Here is a 27,968-nt window from a genome sequence, read left to right on the forward strand (position 1 = left end):
CGTTCTCGAGTCATCTGCTCGAGGCCGCGATCATGTTCGGCAGACAGCTTTGCGTTTTATTGTGGAAGAATATTTTCCTGTACAAGCTTCGTCGAAACTGGCTTGTCACAGCACTAGAGATACTCACGCCTTTGCTACTGACCTGCGTTCACTTATACCTCCACTGCCAGAGGGAGGCTGGTCTTCGTTCAACGAGTCAGGACCCATCCCAGGTTGCTCAATTCCCTGTCAAGCTTGTGGCACCGACAGCCATCGGATTTCCTAGAGTGCTCGCATTCGTTCCCCCAGCGGGTAAGAGTTTTCAATTTTTAGTTGGCACTAATAATTAGTGCATTGTGTAGATTCTGACGGAGAGCTTCTGCATCCAACAGGCCTTTCGGGAGTACACAGTAGCGCTGCTTGCGACATACTTGTCTGAAATCGACAGCTCATGGTCTATCCTATCTGAAATATTCAGCTTTTGCAAGATTATTTATTGTGGCATACTGCCCACCTTCAGACACAATATTGGTACAGCCCCTTCGAAGGCGACAACACCCTAATACAGGATGTTCAACCACCGATTGAAGATTTCAGACAAGCATATCAGAAGCCGTACATTTGTGCCTTTTTGTGATACCTGTCAACAAGATTCCTACGTAGGTCCTAAGTAATACTGTGCATATTACAGATGACTCTGATCATGGTAACAGCAGCAGATCAGAGTCTCTACTCCGCGCTGCTCTGCCGTCCTACGTGCGACTGATCAGGTTCGAAAGTGAAGGCGATATGGTACAAAACTTGACCAGCGCCAAAGGCATTTACGGTCTTTCCGACAAGTACGGCATCGTGTTTGAACGTCTCGACAACAGTGCGCTGGACTACAAACTGCGGTATCCTTCGTGGCAAGAGTTCTACACGCAACAAACGGTTCGCTCACGGCTTCCGCAAGAAAAGGTACAAGAAAATATTCTAGGGATACCACGTAAGAACATACAGCTAAGTACAAGGTACTATCGTCGCTGAGGCATGTTGTACTACGTCTGTATTTGCCAAGAAGAGAGGTGCTCACTTCCTAGCACAACACCTTGAATACTCTGTTACGTACCTTGCATAAAGTGGTCCGATGCTAGAATATGCAGGCATTCAAAAGCTCGGCTTTCAACTCGGCACATCGTGTCAGTGATGAAATAACTTCATGCTGTGCTGGCAATTGTGTAGCTTTTCAGTGCCACACGAATGTGACCGCGCACCAGGTCACTAAATACGGGATCATCAGGTCTTTGGAGTGCTTTTAACACTTCTACAACGCCATTAAAAAGGTGCCTTCAGAATAGCTCCCAGTTGCCGAGGTACCCACCTATTAAGCTTAAAGGGACCATGAAAGGATATGTGACAAGCCTACGATCATTTTCAATTTGTTCCTCTGTACTAAAGCATTCACCTGGTGAAATATTTTGAAAGTCGTTCAAATAGATTGTTAGCAAATAGTTAATCGATATTAACCACGGCCGTGAACGGTGGCTGCTACGACCCGCCTGCGAGGCGAAGTGGCCGTGACATACACAGAGGATGTTGCCGATTCGCGGACGACCTTTAGCAAGCAAATTTCAAAATTTGCAAGTAAGCTTGCAAACTTTGCCATGAAATGTGTTTTAGTTTGACTTGGAGTTAAGATCGTATCTATCGTTGACACAGAATCCTACCAGAAGTGTAATGTAGCCGTTGATTGCCAGCATGGTTACCGGAGCATGTTTTCCCTCCCTCAGCTGCTTCTTTGTCAGAAAACGTCTGTCGGTGGCCTTTGGGAGCTGCTGCGCACGGAACGATTCCTAGACGCTATGTGCGTCGCATAAGCTCTTCCTCCATCGCTGCAATTTGCGTTTCGCCATATTTCTTCCGATTTCGACGGCAGATATACGACGCCGTTGTTGTCCAAACCGAAACCATCCACCCACGTGATCCAACGGTTTGTGTTCTCCCAGTCGTCCACAATTGGCTGAGAGGACTGGAGGTTGATGACATAAGCCCGCTTCGAAGGGATGTATCCAGCTGTCACGGCCCGCTATTTTTGCTTGGTAACTGCGCCCCCGGTGCGCTGAATGCGGTTAAAAGTCTATGTGTATGACAGTGAGGGATCATGGGAACCGTTTCCGGGAGACTACTCTGAATTCGCGAAAATCATTTCATGGTCCCTTTAATGATATAAACGCTCTAGAATTTCTGGAACGTTTTTCAGCAGGACTGTGTGAAAACTGAAATTTTGTAGGAAAATGTACACTCCTCCTACTAACTGAACCCTCCTTGGTGAGCCCCAGTATCACGTATACTTCCCTTGTCTTATGCAGACTCCAATGTGGTTATCAGGAATTCTTCTACCAATGCTCACATGGATCAACTTGGCCCGAGCCCGTGAAGCGGGCGCAACAGTTCCCCCAATAGTATTTCGAACTCACCAGTTTCCTGAGCCGGTTGCCACATCGATGAAGGGAAGCAATCGACGCTTCATCGATACCTGCATTGTATACGGCTTTATAGTGATAGCGCCCGTCGCCGTGAAGCGCATCGCCGAAGAGAAGTCTGTAGGGATGAAGGAGCTTTTACGGATCACAGGTGTCTCCGACGCCACGTACTGGCTCTCGATGTTCCTCAGTGGTTTGCTCGTCATGTCGATGGCTGGCCTCTTGGTCACCGTTCTCATCACGTTCCCAATTTTCTGTGCCCCGCCGGTGCTCCCTGGTAGTGACTTCTCCTTGGTCCTCGCCATGATAATACTGTACTCTATGTTCTGCGACCTGTTCTGCCTCATGATCAGTTGCATCGTAAAGACACGTGAGTATAAATAGCACTATACGCCCATATACGGCAAAGGTAGAAAGGTCATGACGCGTCATACTCTGTACGTACCACAACGTCCTTTCGCCGTAGAACGGAGGCCAGAATCGCGGAAGAACAGGGCTGTCTGACGTGCCGCCTTTGTGTGTGTGTGTGCGTGTGTGTCGCGTAGTATAGCTGAATGTTCGATCTCTCAAGTTGCGGGACTTTTGTGCAGCTGTGTACGCGGTGTTTGCAACCGTTTGCCTGTGGATGCTGTCTTACGAAGTGCCGCTTTTCTTCATGGATACCCCTGGATCTATAGAATATACAGATCTCCTCTTCAGCGATAAGATAATGGTTTCAATTTTCCCCAACATGGCATTCCACTGGATTTTTCGAATTATAAACTTCCACGAAGAATTTCGTGAGTACCGTTAGCCTTCCAACGTCTTTCTCAGCTACAGTTATTGAGGATGCTTGCGCCCATATATTTCTCTTCCAGATAATGGCGCCCATTGGAACAATATTCACCTTCCCGGTACACCATACGATAACATAACAATGCTGAACATGGTGGTTGCCGTGGCCCTGTACGGTCTTCTTTACGCCTTCTCCGTGTGGTACCTAGACAACGTGTGGCCCTGGCAGTACGGTATCCCGAAGGATATGTTGTTCTTTCTTCGAGTGAGTACACTGATGAGTTTGAGACGTTGGCTTTGCACTTAACACTTTCCAACAGCCCAGCTACTGGCGCCCTCGTCCCGATGAAGGGAGCGTAGATTCAACTGAGCAGACGGCGACGGACCAAAGCGTAGCATTCGAGCCTGTCAGTACGCAAGCCAATCCCGGCGTTGTCATCTCAAGGGTGTCGAAGGTAGTACACTTGACATCCGTAACGACAGCGAATGAGCCAAAATAGAGCACAATTCAAGTGACCTACACGATCGCTTTGCGTAAACGACTTGAGGAAAACGGCGGTTGACACAGTGTCCTGCGTATAGATGGTGCAGAGTGTGCCTTGCGGGCACTCATTGCGTTGATTGCGCCGCGCTTTTCCATTGTTTCCTAAATGGCTGAACACTCTCATTTTGCCATTTCAATGGCAAATTACTTTCAAATACAGCCACCATGATTGGGGTAGCACCAATAGTCTTTGCATTTTGTTCTATTCAGTTTGTTTGCACACGCTCTTCCGAGCCTTCCCCGAAGGCCAATTGTCAGCAAAGCTTCTGTGTTTGCCACGGGTTCTCGAATGTAAACCTTTCTCGTAACGCACCAGCCAGCGAAGCTGAACACAGAACTCGAAAACTCGCGAAGTGAAATTGCAAGCGTATGCCCTACACGCTCATGGCTCTTCTTTCAACGCAAGCTTTCCCAGAGAGCCAGCTGTATGCCTAAAGCAAACGAGGGGAATGCTAACTTAGGGTCTGCTTACAGGTGTACGGCAACACTGTCGCTGTGAGGCACGTATCCCTAAAAGCGTACCCAGGCGACGTAACGGTGCTGTTGGGCCGCAATGGAGCCGGAAAAACGACGCTTCTGAGGCTTATCACGGGTCTGGAAGCCCCCACGGAAGGAAGTATCCTCGTCGGAGGCCATAGCGTCGTCACTGATACCGACGCTGCACGACATTCCATGGGATTTTGTCCGCAGGAGAACATTCTCTTCCACTGCATGACTGTGCTCGAGCACATGCAGTTCTTTGCCAGGGTGAATGTCGTGTGCAAGTTTATATTAGTGTGAACTGCTCAGTGGGGATTGGTGTGCTTTGAAAGTTGTCTTGTCGAGATTTATGCGACGTTTTATGTCCACACAGATTCGTAACGCGTATGGCTCCGGTGCCCAGAAGGAGATAAATACTATTCTTGTGGCGTTTAACCTGGAAGAGAAGCGTCATACCGTAGCCAGTTCACTATCTTGGGGACAGCAGCGGAAGCTTCAACTAGGCGTCAGCATTGTTGGAAGTCCTAAGGTACATATTACACATCCGTGCATCTTATTTATCCGTGCCTGGTTTTGTGGTGGTGGTGGAGCTGTACCATGGCAACATTGACGCGTTTCAGTCATAGCGAAATGTTTCAACGGACCACGCTATAATGACGCTCTCTGCAAACATATATACCAGAGTATTTTAACTTGGCTGCTTTTGTGCCGGAAAACGTCGATCATCATCGTCGTCAGTCACTGGAGTACTGTCATTATGCTTTCATTTTATAGATAATAGTTCTGGATGAACCCACAGCCGGCGCCGACCGCGAATGCAAGGAATCTCTGTGGCAATGTGTCCTTCGCTTCCACGAAGATAAGACGATGCTTTTGACGACACACAGCATGGAGGAAGCTGACTCTTTAGGAGATCGCATCGCTGTGATGGCCAGTGGTCGGCTTCGATGCTGCGGGTCTCCCCTTTTCCTACGTAATTCTTACGGTCAGTCACGGTCTTATGTCATTTCCTGTAGCCCAGTCCTGCAGTTCGTATTTCTGTGGTCATATCTGTAGCTATAGCCGATAGCTCAATATCCACTCAAACGCAGAACTCAAACTCGAGCAATGCATCAAGCGTTTATTGGTTTCCTGTGGGAAGAGCACTTTTCGTACAAATTTGTGTGTCGTCTGGCACTAACATACATTTAGCAAGTAAAAGCAAAGTACAGAAGTCGTGGTCGTCTCGTCACGTGCATCATTGACACAATGAAGTATCTTTAAATGTACGAGCGTATTAATGAAATCAAGTATTGGTGGTCCACCAGTCGCCTACAATACAGCAACAACCAGCCACATGGCTTCTTGCATGCTACCTGTTATGTTTAGTACAAATCTCGTTTGCCCCCTATGGTGAGGGACCTTCATTATTTCCAGTTGCCTTTGCCTTTATGAAAAGTGCGACGATCACGACAGGGGCACAATGGCTCTGAATGGCGTGCTGTGTGTCGTCCGTCTGTGTGCCCAGACTCATGCTCACATGTGCCGACGTTATGGCAAAGTTTTGATATTTCAAGTTATAAAACTTTGGTTATTGTAGTTGAAGCCGATATTGCATAAGGTCCAACGGCACCGCGATCGGCGTCCTAGCTTTACGCGTTCGCGATAGACTGTCCGCAAAGTACGCGTACCCCTATATTTTGGTCTCTCTCGAACGCGCCCGCCACACCCACCTATTGTCAGCCGTAGCAAATAAACTTGTTATCTACAATCTTACACGTGAAGGGTATCTGGATTTAGACGGTTTGTTGCTATTGGTTTATTGTTCAGCATAAATCCCTCAGCATAATTTCCTTGCATCGTAAATTTTGACCTGGCTACCAAACCGAACTTACAGACGCTTCCACGTCAAAAAGAAAACAGCTGTGGGCGTGACAGGCCTACGTGAAAGACAAAACGTCTTCACGGAGAACCGGGTGTCTCGGGCTGTTCTTTCGGGCTTCAGCTATGCAAATTGAACATGAGGCCTAAGACGAGTCAACGGACGTTCCGATATCCACGTTATTGTTACAATCCTAGTAGTAGCAATTACATTCGGTCTGTTTATTGGTGCACCTCCCACTAATCGCTTTTTTTTCGTAGGCACTGGGTACTGGATAAGGTTGTCATTAAAGAACTTTAGCCGCATCAAGGCTCTGACACAGATGGTGAGAAGTCGCTTGCCGCGTGCAGTGGTTATGGCGGACAACCACCAGCACGTACAGATTCAGGTCGGCAATCCCGAAACTGTGAAATTTATCGAACTGTTGCATGCGATCCACGTCAACACTGAAGACTTGCTCGTTGAGAGTTTCGTCGTTTCCGCTGGGGCACTGGAAGACGTTTTAGTCAAGTAAGCGAATGCACCTTTGAAAGACCTGTTCTTAAAGCTGGAACCCACCAACCTGTTCTGCTTTCTTTTATGAAACGCAGGGCGGAACAATGTTCAGAGGACACTGAAACATCCCTTGCGGCAACGCCAGAGCTCCCGGACTGTCCTTGCGAACTGGTAGAGGCGAGCCGTGCTTGCAAGGGACATTTGCATGCCCTACCACGTCCGTCGCAGCAACTACGTGCCCTGCTGGAGAAGAGGACACTGCACATGCGTCGGGACTGCAGGCTACCCGTTCTTATGTTATTGCTGCCACTTTCTGTGCTCACGCTCTTCGTTTTCATTAACCAGGTTAGTGAACAAACTTTGTGCACCTCCTGCGCAGCATGATTTGGTAACCATTTCGCAACTTCCAGAAGGAACAAAAATTTAAAAAACAGGTGGGCCATTTCCGGTAGAGACGCCCACAAGGACTTGGATATACTTTTGTGGATTCCATCTATTTAACCATATACCAAGCTATAACGTTAAAACGTTGCGTGATATTTCCATTGATTTCTTTACAGTGTCAGGCTAATAAACGATCGAAAAAAACGAATCCTACGTCAAAGGGAGGTCACACCCGAATACCTATTTATCCCCGATTGCTACTAATTTAATTGAAGACTGTCTTGAATTGAAGAACAACATAAATGCCATCACCAAAGGTTACACTATCGAATTATTTCGTTTGCCCTTCACTCCATACAGGAAGTCTATGTTCTAATTGATTGGATATGCACAGGGAGCCGGAACGAGGCAGCACGCAGTAAAACGCAGTAAAAAAACAGCATTAAGGAACTCGTGGGGGTAACACAGCTCTTTATTTTGCCGTATAGTGGTTATGCTTCCGATGTGCACGAAACAGAGATGACGGACACTGCCGTTTTCTCGTGAGTTAATAGCGAAGTTTAGTACATCGGAAGAATTGTTCGAAAACGATACGATACAGGTAGCTATCAAATCCAAGCTTAGCAATGTGATGTCACTCGGTCCAAAGAAAGAGTGTGATTGGCTTATCATGTTTTCGGAATTGTTATTGTGAATACCTTCAGACGCACTAATACTCGCTATTGACATCCTTCTCCGTATCATTCAGACTCACGTGAGCCGCATGCTGACATATGGAAAGGCCATTGAGTACAACCTCAAGTCCGTTTACGGGCACACGACAGTGTTCTACAAGGCAGACAATGAGTCCGAAGCGTTCGCAAGCAACCAATACGCCCAGTAAGTAAAACACTGTTATCGCTAATCGTATGCAGAGTTCGAGGTAACTCGTTACAAGTAACTCGTTCCTTTTTTTTTTGTAACTTTTAACTTAACTCCGTACTTTTGTGTCGTGGTAACTCTCAGAGGAACTCGTTCCTTTTTTTAGGTAACTTTGCTAAAGTAACTTAAGTTTTAAGTTACTTTTAACTCTTAAGTCAAACCGGGCCTTTCAGCCTCCTGAGTGTACAAATGGCTCGCGCTACTTTTTCGTCATTTTCACACGGGACAGGCCTCCGCGTTCACCACATGGTGGTCCAAAGTTTGTGCAAAACAGAAGACACGTGCTGGACAAGATGGCCGACAACGAGGTGAGCGCGCACATCGAACAGCGAATTGTCATGAAGTTTCTCGTGAATGATCTGAATGATCATCTGAAATTCACAGAAGACTTCAGGCTCAGTATGGCCACGATACACTTAGCCGCAGCAAAGCGTTTGAGTGGTGCAAACGGTTCCGAGGCGGGTGTACATCAGTGCAGGACGATCCCGGCCGGGGCGACTCAGAGCCCAGTGTCCAGTGTTCCTGAGAATATCCAACTTGTGGAGCGCCTGATCCTCAAGGACAGACGGATAACATGTCTCGAACTGGCTCGAAAGACGGACCTTGGTGTGGGAACGTTGAACACTATCATTCATGAACACCTCCAGTTTCGGAAAGCCGGGCCTCATCACAAAAGGAGTCCTCCTCCTACAGGACAATGCACGCCCGCATACCGCGCATCTCACGACATGCACCTTACAGGAACTTGGCTGGGAGCGGCTGCCACATCCCCCTTACAGTCCAGACCTCGCCCCCAGCGATTTCCATCTCTTCGGGCGACTGAAGGCATTCCTTGGGGGCCGCCACTTCAGCTGCGACGACGTCAAGAATGTGGTCCGATCATGGCTGCTACGCGCCAGTAAGGATTTCTACGCTGCTGGCATCCAAGCCCTCGTGAAACGCTGAGAAGTGCATTAGTGCAGCTGGAGATTACGTTGAAAAATAAAACTAATTTCTCGCCTGTAAGTTCATTTTACTTTTGCGAAAAATGAAAAGTCCCGGTTTGACTTGAACACCCCTCGTATTTTCGTGCTTTCTCTCCGGTGCCTTCATGGCATTTTTTTGCCATAAAACGTGATATTCGATCAACGACAGTATTTTATTCAGGAAGTAAGAACCGCTGCCATTGAAATGAAGCTGAACCATTGTGCGCCCACAGCGTTCGAATAGACCTCTACCAAAGAAACGTCATGATGACGTTGGTAGACAGACTGAAACCGAAACAAATCGGAAGGAGAGGGCTGGGTTTCACGAACGGGCACTTGTTCGCTGCCTCCCATTGAAAGAAAAGCAGGACCGAGGGTCGCGTCCCTTTAAGGGACCATATTGTAATCCCCTCAAGACCGTGGCTTTCGTGTGCGACCTTGTTCACCTCTCGCTTCGAGCGTAATTCAATTCTACCAAATTTGTGGCGCTGTCGAACACTATGACGTCATTTATTTACAAACAGGGAGAGGTCTATTGTTGTACAACGAAAACGATCTAAGCGTGTTGCACTCCTCCGCAGGCAACTCAGGTCTAACTCAACTGCTCACGCGCGCTGCACCTGCGTAATGCTGTTTTGTGCCCGAAGTAACTCGTTCCTTTTTTTAAGTAACTCAGTAACTGGGAGTTACATTACTACATTACATTACATTACATTACATTACATGCTGAAGAACTTCGTGATTAACTTAATTACATTTTTCACACGGTAACTTAACTTGTAACGAGTTCTTTTTGACGGGTAGCTTCTCAATCTATGCACGTATGACCTAGAATTAGTGCGTTCAGAGCTAATGTGACAATGTTACATGTACAGTCGACCCGCGTTTATCCGGACGGCTTCGTTTCCTGTGAAAATGTCCGGACAGCGGGGGAACCGGATAAGTGAAACACGAAAATCCAGAGTGATTCTAAACGGACATTTTTATTGACCATTACACAGAAAACTATCCATTGTCATCTGTTTCATTCTAATATACGCATGCAGTTCTTGCAAACCTTTGCGAATGACATTGATTTGCGAAATATTGTTCTGTTGCTCGAAAAATAATAGCGCTGTTCTCAGTGCCGCCCGCGCATTTTCTACCGTCACAGCTGGTGCCATCCACGCTTACATCATCAGATTCTTCTTGAACACTATCGGAAGCGACGGCACTGACGATGTCGTCATCTATGATTGCAGCGCAGGGGTCCTCGTTGCGGACCTTCTCAGTCTAAAATGACCAGACTGCTCAGTGGATTACTCAATTGTGTAACGTGCAAAGTCGGAAAGGGAGAAAATTCTTCCTAGCAACACCGTCTTTGTGTCAGTAAAAAGAAGGCCACGACCAGGGTTCTCGACCTCTATTGACTAGGTGTGGGCCAATTGTCATTCCTGGACAATGACCGGATAACTGAAGCCGATTGTTGGGCATTAGTCACTTCTGTTCCCTGGAATTCTCGTCCGAGTCTGGAAGCTGAAGTCCGGATAAAAGAGGGCGAAATACATGGGGAGAAATCCGTCCCCATGCTTTTTTGTCCGGATAGCGCAGGATCCGGATAAATGAAGTCCGGATAAACGCGGGTCGACTGTATATCCACACTGCTGCAGCGCGCGGTCTCGGGCATGCCCGAAAGCACTAGCCCTTCGAAAGGAAATCTGTCTTTTGGTGAGCCTAACCGGGCTCCGGTTTGACATTGTAGAACCAGGCCCCGGCGTACGGTTTCCGCAACTGTTATTTAGCCACGATGAACTTTTATAGCCCGCCACTCTGTAGTTGACGGGCTTAGTCGAGTAGCCTTTCCCAGGCCTAGAAATTTTTGGTACCAGGCCCACGCAATGTGTGGAACCATTGGGCTAGCTAGGCTCAAGCGGGTTGATGAAACGAAGGTCGGGCCCGGCATGTGCTTTAATCCAGACACAGTAGCTTGGAGTAGCTTAAGGTACAAGATAGGCAAGGCCCATGTCTAGTTTAGCGGCGCCACTCGATTTCAAACTTCTAATCTACATACCTGGATGGAATTTTGCATGTTGCATAGTAATCCAAAATAATCAAGCGGCGGTAGGTTGAACATATTCCTCCAGAGATCAGTTTCCCCGGGAAAGTTTCGGCAGCGGCGACCATTTCATCTCCATGCGGCCATTGTTTACCTATGACAGCTTACGCACACCTCGCACTCTTCCCAGTATGCATTTTGCTTGTTCCCTCTCGCTCGTTGCCAAGAATGCACAATGAAAGCGCTAGATCTCGACGGGTATCATTTGTCGTACTCCTACGCATCAGCCATAAAGCTTGGTTTTCCTCACTAAAGGAAGTGTAGTGAGGTTAGGTCAGGTTAGGTCAATACATACACGCGCAGTTGTTCGAGACTGTGCTGGCAGAAGACAGTGCTAATTTTGGCGCGGAGCAATTGCGTGAGGAGGAGGCCGACTGTCGTCCGACAGCAGAGTTGCTGTGCATCTTAGCAACGAACAGGCGAAAGGGTGCTGGGAAGAGTGCAAGGTGTGCGTAAGCTGTCATAGGTAAACAATGTGCGCATGGAGATGACATGGTCGCCGCTGCCGAAACTTTCCCGGGGAAACTGATCTCTGGAGGAATTTGTGGAACCGACCTCCGCTTGATTATTCTGGAAGTTGGAAATTCCCGTATGATTCTATATATGATTATGGTAAGGGAACCTTTGATATGGGTAAACCTATACACGAATAGGATCCTATATGATATGGGAAATCCTATACACAAAATGGGATATATATGATATAGGATCCCATACAGATTTGGTATCTTGCCCGAGGGCACTTTGTGTAAACTGGGTCTGGCAGCACTAGTCTGTGGTGTGTTAAATGTGCACTCAGTGTCCCAAGTTGATGTGATGCACTGTTGGCTGAGCTCCAGCCTCCCGTGTATGTAAGGACACAGAGCAAATGTATTGCAGGGATAAGAACAACATGCGGCTTAAGACTTCTTTTTATTTAGGTCGTTCAGGAACTGGCCAACATGTTTACGAAATTGGGACGTGCGCTCCTTAACCTTCACCGCGGCCTCCTCCTCTGTGAGGTGCTTGTCGACTTTCTTCTCAACATATCTCTGAAACGCTTCTGAAACAGAATACATAAATAGTATAAGAAAAACAGTAATAACAAAAGAACTGAGAGCTGTGGTATCTCAGCGGAGCATCTCCCAATTGGGAGTAATTCTCTGTCAGTTTCAGTCGGGCAGACTTCCCACATATGCTGTTACTTGAGGTCCAAAGACAATGGTTTTGTTTGTTAGCAGTAAGATCAATTAACTATGACAACTGGGGCTACAGCAAGGGTGTCAGTAAGGCATTACCTGAACAGGGTGAAAACAATGCACGTTGAGTTATAATATCCGCAATTATTTACATTCTGTACATATTCCTTCCACACTCGGGGAAAATATGCATGACCCAAGCTGAGTTATTATGAATTAATAACCAAAAAAGGAAGCTCTGTATCTTTAGAGCACCGATACCCTGTAGCAGGGCCGCTGAAGCATCACACATGATATCAACCTGATGTTAAGTGATGATACAGGTTAACCAACAGGGTAAGAGCACAAGATTACAGATGGAGGATAAGGAAATAGGTAACAATAGGGTAATAATCGCACTGAGCGGATAAAGTTATAGGAACCCACACGCTAGGAAGAATACAACGCAAAAGGTGCACGAAACATGCACAGAACTAACCTTCAATTCACGAGATCCAACAGCTTTCGGTCTTCCAAGGTACACACACAGAAACAGGTCCAGATACCACTAGTAAGGCATGAAATACAGTCACAGCACTGCGGGGCACCAAAACCACCAAAACTACAACGAAAGACGCTTCCCGAACGAGAGCTCTCTGGACATGCGTCCGAACGCTTCTAAGATTTCCCTTCCAAATGAGCTGGAGGAATTCCAAGCTCCAACGGCGCCACCTGGCTGTAACGGTTCTCCACCATGCTCTCCTCGCGCTACATCCAGAAAGCAGAAAGTCGCGCGTACGGGTGACCAGTGCCATTGGAAAGAGGACGTTTTTCCCGTCAAAATAAGTCTTCAATCACATTTCTACGCCAACAAACAACCGACATCGAAAAAAATGCCCCCAGCCCCATGTATAACGAGCCGCTTTTGCCATGTTGTCCTCACTCGAGAATGGAGAGAGATAAAAAGATCCCGCAAGTTTCTAGCCGTTCGGTGTTCGGAGAGCACGAATCCGTTAATAGGTGATTCAGATCTCCCACAGGGTTCAAACCTAAAAACAGGGCTGAAGGTTGCAGAACTAGGAGAGTCAGCCTAAGGAATTTCGGGAATAACGCCATAACCTGTAGTAAATAGACGGAAGGTGCGAATTGAAAAGTTGTAGAGCAAAGAACGAAGAACACGCATCCAAAATTTCCAGTAAATTGGACGTTATGTAAGCGAGATTACGGCACTAAAGGAACGGCACTCACGGAAGCGTCTCCGAGCGGCGTCAGCCAGACTTGCTGGCGCCAGTGCCATGACCCTCCAACTCCAAAGCCCATATCTGGGGAACGGAGAGTCGCGCGCTTACGGGATTGAGGCGGTTGGAAAGAGCACGTCAAGAGCTTCAAAACTATGTCAAACACGACTCTGTAGGTGCTATTAAAACGGTTTTAGGGAAAAAACAGCCGGCAGTCCCATGTATTGGGAGAAGTGTAAACACGGAAACCTGTAGCTCGAGAACCAGAAGACTTTGACAGCTGTAGTAAATTTTGCCACGTTCACCGATTTGAGGCGAGTACACTCTAGAAAGATGAAAACTGTCCATCGCGGGCTTCCGTCCAAAAAAGGGCGTCAAAGCTTAGAAAAACAGAGTTACGAACGCGTCTCTGCCCACAACCCCCGAACAGCTAAAGACCGACCCATGGTTCCATTTGACCGATCGTAGAGCGACTCAAGTCCTACTAGGACGGAAATTCTGGTGTCGACATGACCAGCGGGGCGGATGTTACGGAGCTCCGAATGCATCGGAAGTGCAGACGGAGGACTGGAATTTTCAAGTATCTCGACTACTCTTAGGATTCCTGCGAGCCGTGAGCGTGTACGTGAAGGCGAAGGATTGGGGAATCCGTGACAACAAACCGCGTCCTGATAGAACCGGTTTAGTCCTAGAAATTAGACCGAGAACCCTATCGACACCGCAATGTCGCTCGATGGGGTTCAACCGCCACCTCGACCTGTTGTGCACTACTGTCGAAGTTTGTGCTTAAATAGCACTCAAAGGAATGCACGCATCATTGTATGCTTGATGGTTCGTCGACTAGTAATGGACATACTCTATGCATGTTCCATAAATGAATGCAACCAGTCCATTCACTTGTTTTTAACCTAAAAATATATATTTATTTGCAGCGGTTCTAACAGAATTCGCACTTGATAACCTGCCGTATGTATGCGCGTTGGCAAACGTGATTGAATATGACTAGTTCGTTCAAGGCTCCAGTTTTGAAGGATATATATAAATATATGCAATCAAATAATGTTTGTTGCTGTGTTAATATATCACTTCCATATCTCAAAATAATTCCCCACGTCCTCCACACATGAAACCAAACAGGTCACGTAAGATCTCCCATAGCTCCTTTTTGATGCCTTGTAGGATCCTACAAGTCTGCTACGTAGCCGGATATAGGCAATGTAGTGTCCTACAACTCTCCTATATTGCCGAATATGGGACAAGTAGGACACCACAACTCTCCTACATAGCCTAATATGAGACATGTAGGATCCTATGACTCACCTATATGTGAGTGAATATAGGACATGTAGGATCCCACAACCTTCCCACATGATACAAAATAGGACATAAAGGATCCTACATCAATTTGTATAGGATAAATAGGATCGCATACAACCTATTTGGCTTTTTTTCAACAGGGTTACTATGCACCATGCAAAATTCCATCCAGGTATGTAGATTAGAAGTTTGTAATCGAGTGGCGCTGCTAAACTAGACATGGACCAAAGGCAAGCTGAAGCGACGGCCAATCGACGACAAATCCTGGTATGTGACTGGACATTGACAGCTGCACTTTTGCATTGACACTTTTCACTGTAAATTCTTCCAGTCCTTAATACAAAATGGACGGAACGCGTTTTTAAGACAGTTTGTTCCGAAGCGCTACTGTTCCACGTGTTTACGGTGTTTGAGACGCGAACTACAGGCTGGGGAAAGCTGGTTATAAGTATCCGTCCTTATGCAGCTCTGTGCGTGTTGATCTTAGACCATTAGGAACGTTATTCCTAATTGTAAAGGAAGAAAGATATGTTTGCAGTAGGAGAGAACCCAGAGGAGAAATCTTGTACACAGAAAAGAACAGATGCATCTGATTATTCTGATGCATCGAAGTCGAAACTTCAAGGAACCAGATTACTGAGGCATGACTTAATACTGCGCGCAAAAGTGTCTAGTAAGCAAAAAATCGTGCTGCATTCAGCATGTTTTATAGTTCTTTGACACCGGGCAGACCCACCTGGGATCTCGTGATCGCCCGCACAAAACGGGCGTCACGTGACCCCCGCACCGTTAAATTCAATTACGCTGAACTGCCATTTCTCGCTTGCTTTTTGCTGTAGGGAGATGAAACTTGTTTCGCAGACTGGAAGTTCCCCTGGCTCTGGCCTCGACGAGTGTGTCAGGCCCTGTGTCATTCTACGCAAATAATAGGCAAATCTAAAGCTGGGCATGTGGGCCATACCATATACTATAAAGATTCAAGAAAAGAAATACTATAAGTGTCTAAGGACGCTTTCACACTACCGTGTTTTTCGTCCGTTTGCTTCAAAAATGGAATCGAAACGTAATCGAGACTCGTAGTTTCCAATGGGTCCGTTTTGCCTCCGTGCAAAACACGGACGAAAAAAAAACTGTGGTGTGAAACCGGCCTCAAGCTGTAACGGCATGGGGAGAATTTAAGTGGGGAGAGCACTAATGCAAAACATAGAACACAGATATTTATTTGCTACACGAAAGAGAATTTCGGTGCAAGAAGCGATTAGGAAGCAAGGAGAAGGATAAACGTTCAACTGGTTCAGCCAGGCGCAGACACGCCGGCGCTATTACAGAACGCTGAGCATCCAAATATAGCTCACCATAATCCAAGTGTCGTTGCACTTTTTTACCACATGGCCCTCTTCAATACGACGTTGTTGTATTCTTTACTTTAATACCCCAATAGCAAGGGATTTCCCTCTACCTTTCATTATCTTGGAGTATATGACACGCGTTTTTGAGGAGCGACCATACAACACGTAGGTACATACACGGTGTCCACGCTAAGTGTGAACAGATTTTTTAAAATATATCAATCACTTTTTCCGAGATGAAATCAATTGCAATATAGCATATGCTGAAGGGCACTCCCTAGGGGGGCATTAACAAACTCCTAAGGCAATGTCTTAATTAACTTTAACTTTTTAATTATAAAAGCTACGAAGTTGCTCCAATGAGAACATCTGATCTCTTCGGTCACCCGATACCAAAACCGTTTTCAGAACAAAAATCCGTTCGGTAAATCGTCCGCAAAAAATTCGTGAAGGAATGCCATTTTTTCTTTATTTGGTTTATTGCGCATCTTCAAAGAAGCGGCTTTCCTTTACCCCCAGTATGAGAGAGTGAAAGAGCACAGTGCCGCCTCATGCGTCGAAGATTAGCTTTAACTTGCGCAAACAAAACAAAAAAACACAAATCTATCGGGTGACTCTATCGCGACTGCCCTTATCTTGGGCTACATTTTCTGTTTTCTTTTAATCTTTTTCCAGGACGCAAGAGGCGATAGTGTGCTCTTTCATCCTCTCGTATTGGGGGCGAAGGAAAGACGCGTCTCTAGAGCTGCGCAATGAATAAAATAAAGAAAAAAATGGCGTTCCTTCACGAATTTTTTGCGGACGATCTATCGAACGGATTTTTGTTCTGAAAACGGCTTTGGTATCTGGTGACCAAAGAGATCAGATGTTCTCATTGGAGCAACTTCGTAGCTTTTATAATTAAAAAGTTAATTATTGAAAGTTAATTAAGACATTGCCTTAGGAGTTTGTTAATGCCCCCCTAGGGAGTGCCCTTCAGCATATGCTATATTGCAATTGATTTCATCTCGGAAAAAGTGATTGATATATTTTTTAAAAAATCTGTTCACACTTAGCGTGGACACCCTGTATAAAAATCAAAATTTTCAAAACACAGCTGTTTCCATGTGGTGCGGAACCGGAAGCTGATACGTACGCAAGCTGTGATTGGTACGCTGGCATCCGCGTGAAAAATATCAAGAGGCTCCTAACGCTCCCGAGCGCACTCTGGACAGCGGTTCTCCGCGCGAAATTTTGTTCCCAGCGTGCAACGGCGCGTTTTTCACGCTGAAATACGCCCCATGCTGTTCCAGCTTCAGTGTGCCCCCCCCCCCCTTCCTTACAGATAAGCAGATGGAGCTTACCAAATCAGGAAAAAGTTTGGGTAGATTGTCGAAGGGCGCCACCGGGTGTCTTGCACTGAAAAGGAGTCATTCCACTATGTTGTGACGTTAGTAAAATGTGGTTGTAAGTTACTTTGCATCTGTATTCGTATCTTCGTTCGTATAGAGATTGACATTACAAAGGCACAACCGGACTGGCCGATAGAAAGATATTTATTTAATTGTGCCCATGAACGACGTGTGTCTAGGTAGACATCCTACGATGTAGAATCATTTTAACCATTGCATTATAAGAGTCATTAAACATCAATTCACTCACAGCTGACGCTGGCAATCGCGTTACAATTGCGTCACCATCCCTTTAGTTATTTTAAATACGATAAACTAGACGTTAAGTCTTATACCTGCAATTATTTACATAGCATTATATACTTCGCGACCACGTTCCTGCAGTACCTTGGAGACGGAACAAGGTGCTCTGGTCCAGCGCCTTGATGTGGACCCCAATGAATGGCTCATGGAAGCGGCTCGCAAGTCCTTTCGCTTGTACAGGCGAACCTACATAATAGGTGCAGAGTTTCGAATGATGAACGCGTCCGAGCTGGAGAACAACACCGAGCCTATTCCCGGAACGCCGGACACAGCACCCAACCAAGTCCTCGAGGTGACAGCGTGGCACACGGGATTCTCCCCGCATTCCGCACCAGTGTCGCTTCTCGAGGTCACGCGAGCCTTCTTCGGAAATTCATCACTGCGCGTTATTAACCACCCATTGCCAAAGGTTGGTGTCCAACATTTTCCTACGGTACGAAGCGATCTGGTGTAAAATGTTAGCAGGTTAGGTGTAGTGCACGGTGCCATGAACGGTGGCTTTCTCTGGACAGGAAAATCCACATCCTTCTCCAGACCCCCTCATCGTGCTAATCACTCGTCTGACGTGCGCGGTCTTCATCCCTGTGGGACTGGCTTTCTTGGCAGCTGCCTTTGTGCTTTTTCCTACCCAAGAGCGAGCACACAACGCCAAACTATTACAGCTTCTCGCGGGCGCCTCGTCGGCTACCTTCTGGGGTTCTGCGTTCCTGGTCGATATAGTAATGCACGCCGTGGCTGGACTGGCACTGATGCTGCCGTTTGTGTTCCTCGATAAGCACGGCCTCTACTCGGATTCTGCCACTCTAGGTTTGTGGGTTTGGTGTCTGCAGTTCCTAATAGCTGTAAACGAAGACTCTGTAAATGACGACGATCAACCTCGAATATGCTGGTTTTAACGAATTATCCCATAGTACTGTTGCAACGTGACTGACAAGAACGTCATAATATGAGAACGCTGATGGAGTTATCATAGCTCATCTATGTACATCAGCTATGCTTCATAGAATTTGGAGAGCTGTTTAGGATCCGCTTGGCTCAGTGAGATCCTGCGATGTCCGCTCCCCCGTTTTCTGCCATTCCCGTCGTATATGCGTACATTGACTCCTCTGAGTAGTAATTCTGACAGTAGTTTCCTGTTTTAGGATCACTCTACCTGCTGGTGCTAGCGTACGGCTGTGCAATGATCCCCGTGGCTTACATAGTGTCACTGTTCTGCGATAGGCCAGCTACGGGATACGTCGCAATCGCCAGTATAAATATTGTTGCTGGTAAGTCCGCAGTGCTTTCCCGCGCTCCAGCATGCCAAGCGTGCCAGCGTACCAACGATACAGTGAGTGCGAACAGGTGGTGCGATACGTTTTCTTTTTCTTGTTTTTGGGAGGAGCATTTGATTCCCTGCCCTGTCTTTTCGCAAGAAATGTTAATATTCACAGTTATTCGTATTTTGTCGCGACAGCCGACAGCGGACCCTGGCCTACGCGGAGAAAGGGAACGCGTTCGGCGTCTCATTTTTGAAACTGATGTTCTGAGGCTGGAACAACATAGAAGGGACAAATACATACAAAGCCTCAATTTGCCTAAGAAATTAACGATGAAAGATGAAGTCACTGAAAAGGTTAGCCAGCTGTAGGATTCGAACCCACATCTTAAGACAGTGTGGGTCCAGAAGATGTGCGTTCGAATCCTACAGCTGGCTAACCTTTTCAGTGACTTCATCTTTCTTCCGTCTCATTTTTGTCACGTTCCTCTCCCAAACCTCAAGAGCGCACGAAGCCAAGGGAAAGCCACATGTCCGCGCGCTGATGTCGACATACGTCTCTGTGCGCGAAGTTTCAACCGTGTGGATACCAATAACTCATAACGCTCAACATATAAATTATGCAGCTCAAGATAGCGAAACCTGATACAGGGATTCGGCATATGAAGGAATGCACTACACGTGGAAACGAATTAATACTTCGAATGCCCGGGAATCAAATTTCGGATTTGTAGCACCCAAGCACAGTTCGGTAAAGAGCGTAGTGAAAAATTGTGTCAAGCACGCAAAACTAGACCATGCTCCCTGCTGCCAGGCTATCGCCCCTTCGATGGAACTCTTCCTGAGCCATGTTTGCGCCATTCAGTGACTTCTCTCATCATGGGGTGGAGCACCCTCACCGCTGGGAAGGAATGCTCCCGCGCCTGCTGGTCAAAAGCCTCCCGTATGCTGGGCTACAGATCCGCCGAGACCACATGCGCTGTGGCCCATTGCGTAGAAACGCATGATAGTCTGACCTCCCCGTTGGTGGCAATTGATGACTGTGCGTTTCCTGGCTACTGACAGATTCATGCGCTTTCTTACACAGGTTTAGTATTATGCACTTCGATGACTCTTCTTTATTACGTGCCCAAACTGGACGGCAATAACAACGCTTCAGAAGCTACCTTGGACGCTGCCTTGTGGATGTTCCGTTTCATACCAAGTTTCGCACTCACCTGGGGCTTCGCTAACTGCCTCCATGTGTCGCAAGAGACTGTGATGTGCCGCTACATGACACGATTCGATCGTCTGGTCTTCTGCGGTGAAGGCGGTAATATCGCTTCAGTGCCCGACCAGCTGAACAGGTTCATCGAGTGCTGCCCCGGTAAGAAAATACTGGCATCCTACTACTAAAAGAGGCCGGAACTTGTGACCCCTACTCGCTCAGGCTCACTTATCTCAGCTCTCCCATTGTTCACTCATGCTCACTCATCCTCCCTTCCTGCTCATCTCTCAGTCACCTGCGCTCAACTCATTCGCCACATTGAGCATGAGTGAGCATGCTCATGAGTGTGAGTGTAGTCAAGTACGCCGCCACGTTGCTCCGTCTAGCAGCTGCAGGGGCTGTGACCGTGGTCTTATGTTACGATTGTAACTGTTGACGATATCAGGAATGACTTAATGGGCTATAACGGCGGTTACGATGAGCGTGGGAGGGCGACCCACTTAGTGGTCCTCACCTGGCTGATCTGCATAGCATCCGCAATAGTCAGGAGCGTTTCGTTTTCGCTCACCACAGCTCTCATTTTACTCACTCATGCTCGCTCACCCCCTCCCTGTTGAGGTATCAATTTGCTCACTCACTCCCTGCTCATCTCATCCGCCAAACTGAGCATGAGTGAGCTTTGCCGGGGTATGGGCAGGACGCGTCCTGTCGGAACAGAACATAACTACATAACAGGCTTCATGCCGACCAGCGTTCAGAACGGTAGCTTTCTGGAGCCAGGTCTCAGGAGGACGAGGGGCGTGCTACAACCAGAAGACAGAACGATATAATTCTGAATGTTCATTGGCCTTGAGCTTGTTATGCTGTGAAGTTCTCTTCGTAAAGCAACGTAGTCAGGGGCGGATCTAGAGGGGGTGGTCAAGATGCCCTGACCCCCTCCCCAATTTCTGTCTTCACATAGTGTTTAATTGACCTAGGTCGTGTATCTACCAACATGGACCCCCCTCTCAGAAAAATCCTGGATCCGCCTCTGAACGTAGTAGATCCACATAACCGCCTTCCCAACCACTTCTTGCCGTCCGCACCATCCGTGCCAACGTGCATGAGTCTGACTCGCTGTGTTCATCTGCGCAGACAAATGCAGAGACTGCATTGAAGGCCAGTCATGCTTGAGCTGGGCGAAAATGAATAGTGGGCGTGACCTGGTACTCATGCTGCTTCTCGGAGCTGCCTTACTGTCTTTCGTGACGATATGGGACTCTGGATTGCTGCGCTTTCCTTCCTGGAGCAGCAAGGAGACTCTCGGGCAAAATCACGCAGACACCGTGGCCATGGAAGAGAAACGTGTCCAGAAACTGGTGGACGATGACATGATCAACCAGGCACGGTGTTACTAATTACCTAATTAATCAAGTTACAATCGTTCCTGGGAATAAGTCATTGACAGTGTCATTAACATAATCATTGGCGCTGACTGTCGGTTCTTCTTTCCTACGAAACGTCAAACATCAAGTAGTCAGAATATCGTAACTGGACGCAGGTTGCTCTTGTGGTATGCAAGCTAACGAAGACATATGGTACGCTAGAAGCAGTTCACGGTGTGTCGTTTGTGCTGCGCCGGCACGAGTGCTTCGGCCTTCTCGGTGTGAATGGGGCTGGAAAAACCAGCACGTTTCGCATGCTTGCCTGTGACCTCTCACCCACCTCTGGAAACGCATACATCGAGGATGGGGACCTTATCTACAACCGCACTAAGGTTAACTTACCTGCTTTGCGCGAAGTAGACTGCTCAACCAGTGCACTTTCTCTTCGCAGTACCAGCGCAGAATCGGATACTGTCCCCAAACCGACGTGGAGCTGGGTCTCCTAACTGGTCGCGAGACGCTCCGTCTTTTTGCACGTCTGAGAGGTATCGACGAATTGTCCATGCCTCACGTGGTCCGACAGACTCTTGGCTTCGTGGAGCTTCTGGACTATGCTGACGTTAAAGTTGCCAACTACAGGTATACACAACGTCCGTTCGAATGCCGAACTCTTGTAAAGTTTGATTACCTAAACGATTACAAGTAGCAACAATGAAATAAGCGCGGTTATAGATCACATCGCAGTGTTCTTGGCTCCTCAAGGCGGACAGTACGCTTTGTCTGCTCCATTTCAGTGGGGGCACGAAACGGAAGCTGACATTAGCAGTAGCATTCATCGGAAATCCCCGGGTGGTTCTCCTAGATGAACCGACGTCAGCTGTTGACCCGCCGGCTCGTCGACGTATCTGGAAGACACTCATAACGGCCAGGCAGCACCTCGACCTTGCCCTTCTGCTGTCCTCACACTGGTGAGACATTTGCAGATGTTTACAGTTCTTGTTTGCAAGAGTGCCATTGTTGGAAGCAGGTAAGTAGCACAGCACTGACCAGCTCCCGTTTGCATAGTGGTTAGGATGATCGCTTTCCACGCCGAGACTGGGGGGTAACACGATTTCGAATCCTGGCTGTGCTGTGTTGAGGCTTTCCCTGGGTTTTCCGAAGGCTTTCCAGACGAATGTCGGCACAGTTCCCCTGAAGTAGGCCCAGGACGCATACTAAGCCCCCATGTCCCCCACTCCTTCCTGCTGTCCTCTCTCCATCTGTCCGCGTCTGTACGCTGCTCATAGCCACAGTTGGTTCGCGGCGCTAACACGGAATTTAAAAAAAGTAAACCTTCAACTTCTGTACACCGTGAGGTTATAAGTGCGAGGCGCACAAAAGCGTACGCTGCTGCAGCAATCTGTCTTCTATCGGGGTGAGAATCCAAAGGAAGAGTGCGAAAAAGAATGAGACCAGAGTTTCTCAACCGAGTTTCCGCGAACAAGACACTGTTCAGCATCCGCGAGTGTAACTACCAGGGATTGCTGTCGGACAGCCTTGTTATCGGACTATGCTCGAATTTTGATCGTTGCCATTGGGATTGGCATCGAGATCGCAGGACCCGGTTGCCGCGGCTGACAATTTCAAAAAGATGCGCGCGCTACTAAGCGCGCGGCGCAAAGCAGCATGGGAACTTTGAGAGACACTGCTCTGTCGTCTGCTTCGGTTATGGTTTGCCCAGGCTGACGCTGCTGCTGCGCACACCGGGAATGTTGTTGTTCTTCTTCTACCTTCGTCTCTGGCCGTCTCGTAATGCTTTAGGGCGCTCGAAGTTCCCATGAGCACGTGTGTGCCACGACGCTTGCTTTTCTAAAAACGTATATTGCAAAGAGTAAAGCAAGCAGCTGTCGTCTTGATCGATTGGCTCCACTCGACAATTTCTCTCGTTCCCGAGATATGGTCTCGTTCCCGAGCGCGATTGCAGCAATCCTTGGGGCCATGGGGAAATCCTAATTGAACAAAATTATTGTTAGCTAAACGCAAGGATTTTGTCTACTTAACATTCCTCCAGTGTCCCAGTGCGGCTGTTATCGCAATCGGAAATGAAACCAAATTTTTTCCAGTGTCATTATTAAGGTTGACTGGAGTTGTACTTGGAATTTACAAGCAGTCCCTAATCAATGCGTTGTCCGCGGGGAAGAATTGTGAAACAGTTGAATGAAACCGGTAAACCTCAAGGCAGCATCTTGCGACGAAGCAATAAACACTTAAACGAATTATGATTAAACTATTAAGTAATCAGTTATACATAATAAGAAATTACTTGTACGACATCTAGTAAGCCTCACACACTTCTACACAGTTGCGTCAGTGTAGTAGGTGCATTGACGTCGTGCTGGCACCATCCTGGGTTCCCTCAAATAACATTACCTAAGTTGAGAACCATTGCATCAGACAGACAGAAAGAGCCAGAAACATCGTTACTGAAACGGAAAGATAACGGGTGATTGATTAGAAGCATTTTCTGGTTGACATAATCCAAGTAACACGCATTCTGAGCACGACACCGCCATACTGTAGTTCGTTGTGAATCACTGTAAGTAGCATAGGAAACTTGGAATTTGTAAAGAATTAGTTTCACGAAGCCACACTGGCCCGTCTTATCCTAGTACTGTTAACAAGTGTTGCACCCGTTCCCATTGTGTACCGTACCAGTTGTACCCGAAATATGGTGTCGCGATATCGATGTTCGTTACCTGGCCACATCCAGTCCCCAACGCTCTGCCTTCAAAGCTCTCTTGACCTTTCTGGGTACCATAGGACCTCGATCCTTATTTTGAAGGATCATTATTTCATTCCCCGCATCTCACAATAAAGTTGTTGTTGTTGTTCGTTACCTGAGTAAAAAAGTAGCGAAATACCGCTATCTACACTTCCTTTTTAAGGCAACAGAGAACTGCTACCGTTGCTATAAAAAGTAACCCGAAACTTTGCTGAAAATATGAAGTAGTGTATGAAATCTGCGACATTGAAATATCGCTTACGGAGCAGCGGATTGGGAATTTTTTTCAACAAAAAATCTGAATATTTACGATACAGCTCAGACACGTTGGTTGACTTCAGCAAATAACTGTGGCTCAACATTTTCGTCTGCCATCCAAGTGCGCTTTCTTGTAAGCGTGTCTGGATTCACGGTTAACGTCCGGAAAGCCGTCCTTGTCGTCAGTGACAATAAATAAAAGTAAGAACTATGATCGGTGAAGAAAGGGGTGGCACTACAAAAGTGCATCACATCGGAACACCATCGGCATGACCGCTCGTGAGCGGGTCTCGTTCTTTGTTGTTCTTAATCGTATAGGCAGAGGTGTCCATTAAATGCTGCCCATCGTTCGTTATACAGATCCCTTCTTTCTATTCTTTCACATTTGGTGTCGAAACCCGGGAATTGAACCTGGGCCTCCTGGACAAGGGACTCGCTACGACGAAGTTCAAGAGGACTTCAACGACGTCAGTCTTGTCGAGGTTCAAGTCTCGTTGAAGTACGTCGTAGCGAGCTTCAAGTCTTGACTGCATATCTTTGTTCTTTGTTAAACGTGACGCCTTGTCCTCGACTGCTGCGTTGCTCAACGTGACTTTTCAGAGCTGTTGGCTTCAGAGTGAGCTCACGTCACAACGAGCACTGCACTGTGCTGGGCTCTATTCTCGGGCTTTGGTTGTTCGTTCGGAATGGAGGTCACTGCAGAAACGTTATTACGCACCGAGTGAATTGTCTTGTCTCCAAGGTCAAGCTTGCTCCCAGTATCGAAGTCTTTTAAAACTGTCGAGCTATAGACTGTAGAGAACTATTTCGGAAGAACGGTCCTCTGCCTGCCGTTTTTGACCCAAACATAGGAAGCTCCATCATACGTGACCGATACATCATGTCGCAGTACCATAATAGCGATGTGGTATTCAAGGTATCGATCGCAAGACTCACATTCGCTCTCCAACAAGTCTTGATTCACGACAGCTTGGAATTCAGTCAATCTTGCAACTTGCAATTCCAAAAACGCGAGCTTCGATCTCAGCTGGGAGGTATCTAGTGGGGTTGCGGTCAGTAAAGTCGTTATGTCATTGATGTTGCTCGCAGCGGTCGAACGACAAGCAGCACGTACCCTTTCTGAATGTTCTAAGTTGTCCATTCTAATGCAGTCCAGTCTAGTCCAAACCTTCGTCGGTAATTCTTGCGCAGACTCCGGTTTCCCTGGTTTCGGTACCGAATGTGTAAGAATATAAAGAAAGGATCGGTATAACGAACAATGGACAACGTTTAATGGACACCTATGCCTATATGGTTAAGAATAACAAGGAACGAGACCCGCTCACATGCGGTGATGCCAATGATGTTCCGATGTGGTGCACAGATGACATAATATTTAACGGTAACAACGGAGACCACGTTACAATAAACCTGTTATAGAATGCTTTTCAGATGCCGATTAAAAGTATCACGATCCACACTACGTGCACAGATAGAGGACAGCAGGAATGAATAGGTGACGAGGGGGGGGGGGGGGGGGGGGTTAGTATGTGTCCTGGAGCAATTTCAGGGGGAACAATGCCGACATTAGTGCCGCATCACCTCCCAGTCTTGGCGTGGAAAGTGATCGTCCTAACCATTATGCCACGGGAGCTGTTTTAACACACATTGACAACACCGCGGAAACACCGGACATCGTTCCGCATTTTCGCTGTTGCACCGTCACTTAAAACCGTCACTTACCGTAAAACTCGAGAATGTACGCCTGATGTCAAGTTTGTCAAGGAAGGGCTTGGTTCCACGTGGATGTTGCGGATCCTGGTGAAACCTGAGACTTACAACGTTCCGCACATCCTGGAATTAAAGTCCCGCAAAATTCGCCTATTATTAAGGCCGCGAACTATTGCTCGCATACGAAGTGTACATTTATGTGCGTCCACAGTAACATTTTTCCTTTTAATGTCCACAGCATGCGCGAATGTGAAGCCTTGTGTTCCCGCTTGGCAATCATGGCTGAAGGCCGCATCGCCTGCATCGGGGACACACAGAGACTGAAGGCTGCCTACGGACGAGGTTTCGGGGTCCTTCTACGCAAGAGCGAAGGCGCTTCAGACGCCGCTCTGACAGAGGCACTCGGTCAGCTGTTTCCTGGAGCTGCTCTCCGACGGCACCGCGATGCCTTGCTGCGCTTTTACGTGCCTTTGTCTCATGACCATCCATTGCCTTGGCACGAGATCTTTATGCGCTTGGAGGACTTGCGAAGCAAGACCGGCGTTAAGGATTACCTGGTTGCGGACGCCGGCATCGCAGAGCTATTCCTTCACTTCGCTAGGCAACATTATGAGCCCACGCTATCAACGGTGTCCTAGGACGACATATTTAAACAATACGATACGCACTTCGTGTAGGGGGACGAACTATCCTAGGCATCAAGATTGTACTTGTTGTGGATAATCATGACATAACGAATACAGCCAATCTTTGCATTCACAAATCAATGTTCTTATCGCAGTACTGCTACACTCATGCTGTACAAGAGACTTCGTGTCGAGCACGTCACGAGCACGTGGCCTAAGTAGCGCGAACTAGTGAGCTGTACCGGAGACCTGTAGATTGCCATTCGAAGAACGTGTGGTCGGGTGTTCAATCGAGGAAGGAAATCAAATTCAACTGGTTGCAGTAATTCAATCTTTGCGCGATTCATTGGTCGCGTCAAAGGGACAGCCTCGTAGACCATGACCAACTCAGAACGCATAGCATTCTCTCCTCAAAAGTCCAAAATGCGATGATTATTTAGTAACATAGCTTCCCACAGCGGTGCTGGCAACATCTACGAAGTCTCCCTGAAAAAGCGCAGGAAAGTCGAAGACAAAACAAAGTGTGGAACTATTTTGGGTTGTCTGGAGCACATAGGAAGCTGGCTCACTGCACAAGGGATCCCGGGGGCGCCCATATGTTTTTGGCGGTCATACTGTTTGCCCTTTGCATAGTCTTTCGATCCCCGCGGTTAGTTTTATCAAATATCTTTGCAATAATACACTTAGGCTTGCAAGTGTGGTTCCGTACCTTAGAGGTACGGAACCACTCAGCCGATGTGATGCCTTTCATAACGTAAAACCGCTAAAAACAGGACGAACACAAGACACACACAACATCGAAGGCTCACTTTCAACAACTTTACTGACACGCCACATGGAAGGTGCTTATAATCTTGTAACTCACTTTCCCTTTCAGATATCGAAATGCAGGTAACACGTATTGCCCGCTTTGTTGATCAGGCAAGCCTATTATGAGATTCCAGTGAGTTGTGGGAAGAGCTATATAGGGCAAACAGGAAGATGTCTGAACACCCGCTTAAAAGAACATAAAAATTGTAACAGTAAACAAGGTAACTTGTATATACACACAAGTGCGGCTGTGATTACC

At 47.3% G+C, this 27,968-nt stretch overlaps 1 protein-coding gene across 1 annotated transcript; it reads left to right on the forward strand.

Annotated features, from left to right (window-relative positions):
• Nucleotides 1–26,995, forward strand: LOC135374443 (retinal-specific phospholipid-transporting ATPase ABCA4-like). The gene is made up of 21 exons (XM_064607405.1): nucleotides 1–291; nucleotides 671–936; nucleotides 2,328–2,811; nucleotides 3,032–3,220; nucleotides 3,299–3,480; nucleotides 3,536–3,670; nucleotides 4,234–4,506; nucleotides 4,613–4,768; nucleotides 5,014–5,224; nucleotides 6,361–6,610; nucleotides 6,691–6,940; nucleotides 7,728–7,858; nucleotides 17,797–18,124; nucleotides 18,228–18,522; nucleotides 18,858–18,983; nucleotides 20,061–20,339; nucleotides 21,315–21,562; nucleotides 21,721–21,936; nucleotides 21,996–22,183; nucleotides 22,339–22,512; nucleotides 26,512–26,995. The coding sequence occupies exons 1-21, from the start codon at nucleotides 33–35 to the stop codon at nucleotides 26,909–26,911; spliced, it is 5,040 nt and encodes a 1,679-aa protein (XP_064463475.1). The 5' UTR covers nucleotides 1–32; the 3' UTR covers nucleotides 26,912–26,995.
• Nucleotides 26,996–27,968: the final 973 nt, after the last annotated feature.

This window comes from Ornithodoros turicata, unplaced genomic scaffold (assembly GCF_037126465.1).
Source record: "Ornithodoros turicata isolate Travis unplaced genomic scaffold, ASM3712646v1 Chromosome58, whole genome shotgun sequence".
NCBI classification, from domain to species: Eukaryota; Metazoa; Arthropoda; class Arachnida; order Ixodida; family Argasidae; genus Ornithodoros; species Ornithodoros turicata.

Bases quoted from the DNA above. Each gene is read 5' to 3' on its own strand.
- LOC135374443 (XM_064607405.1), top strand. From the start codon at position 33: ATGTTCGGCAGACAGCTTTGCGTTTTATTGTGGAAGAATATTTTCCTG. The intron at 4,769-5,013 runs GTACATATTACA...TTCATTTTATAG, and splicing joins GCATTGTTGGAAGTCCTAAG to ATAATAGTTCTGGATGAACC. The intron at 18,984-20,060 runs GTAAGTCCGCAG...TTTCTTACACAG, and splicing joins CAGTATAAATATTGTTGCTG to GTTTAGTATTATGCACTTCG.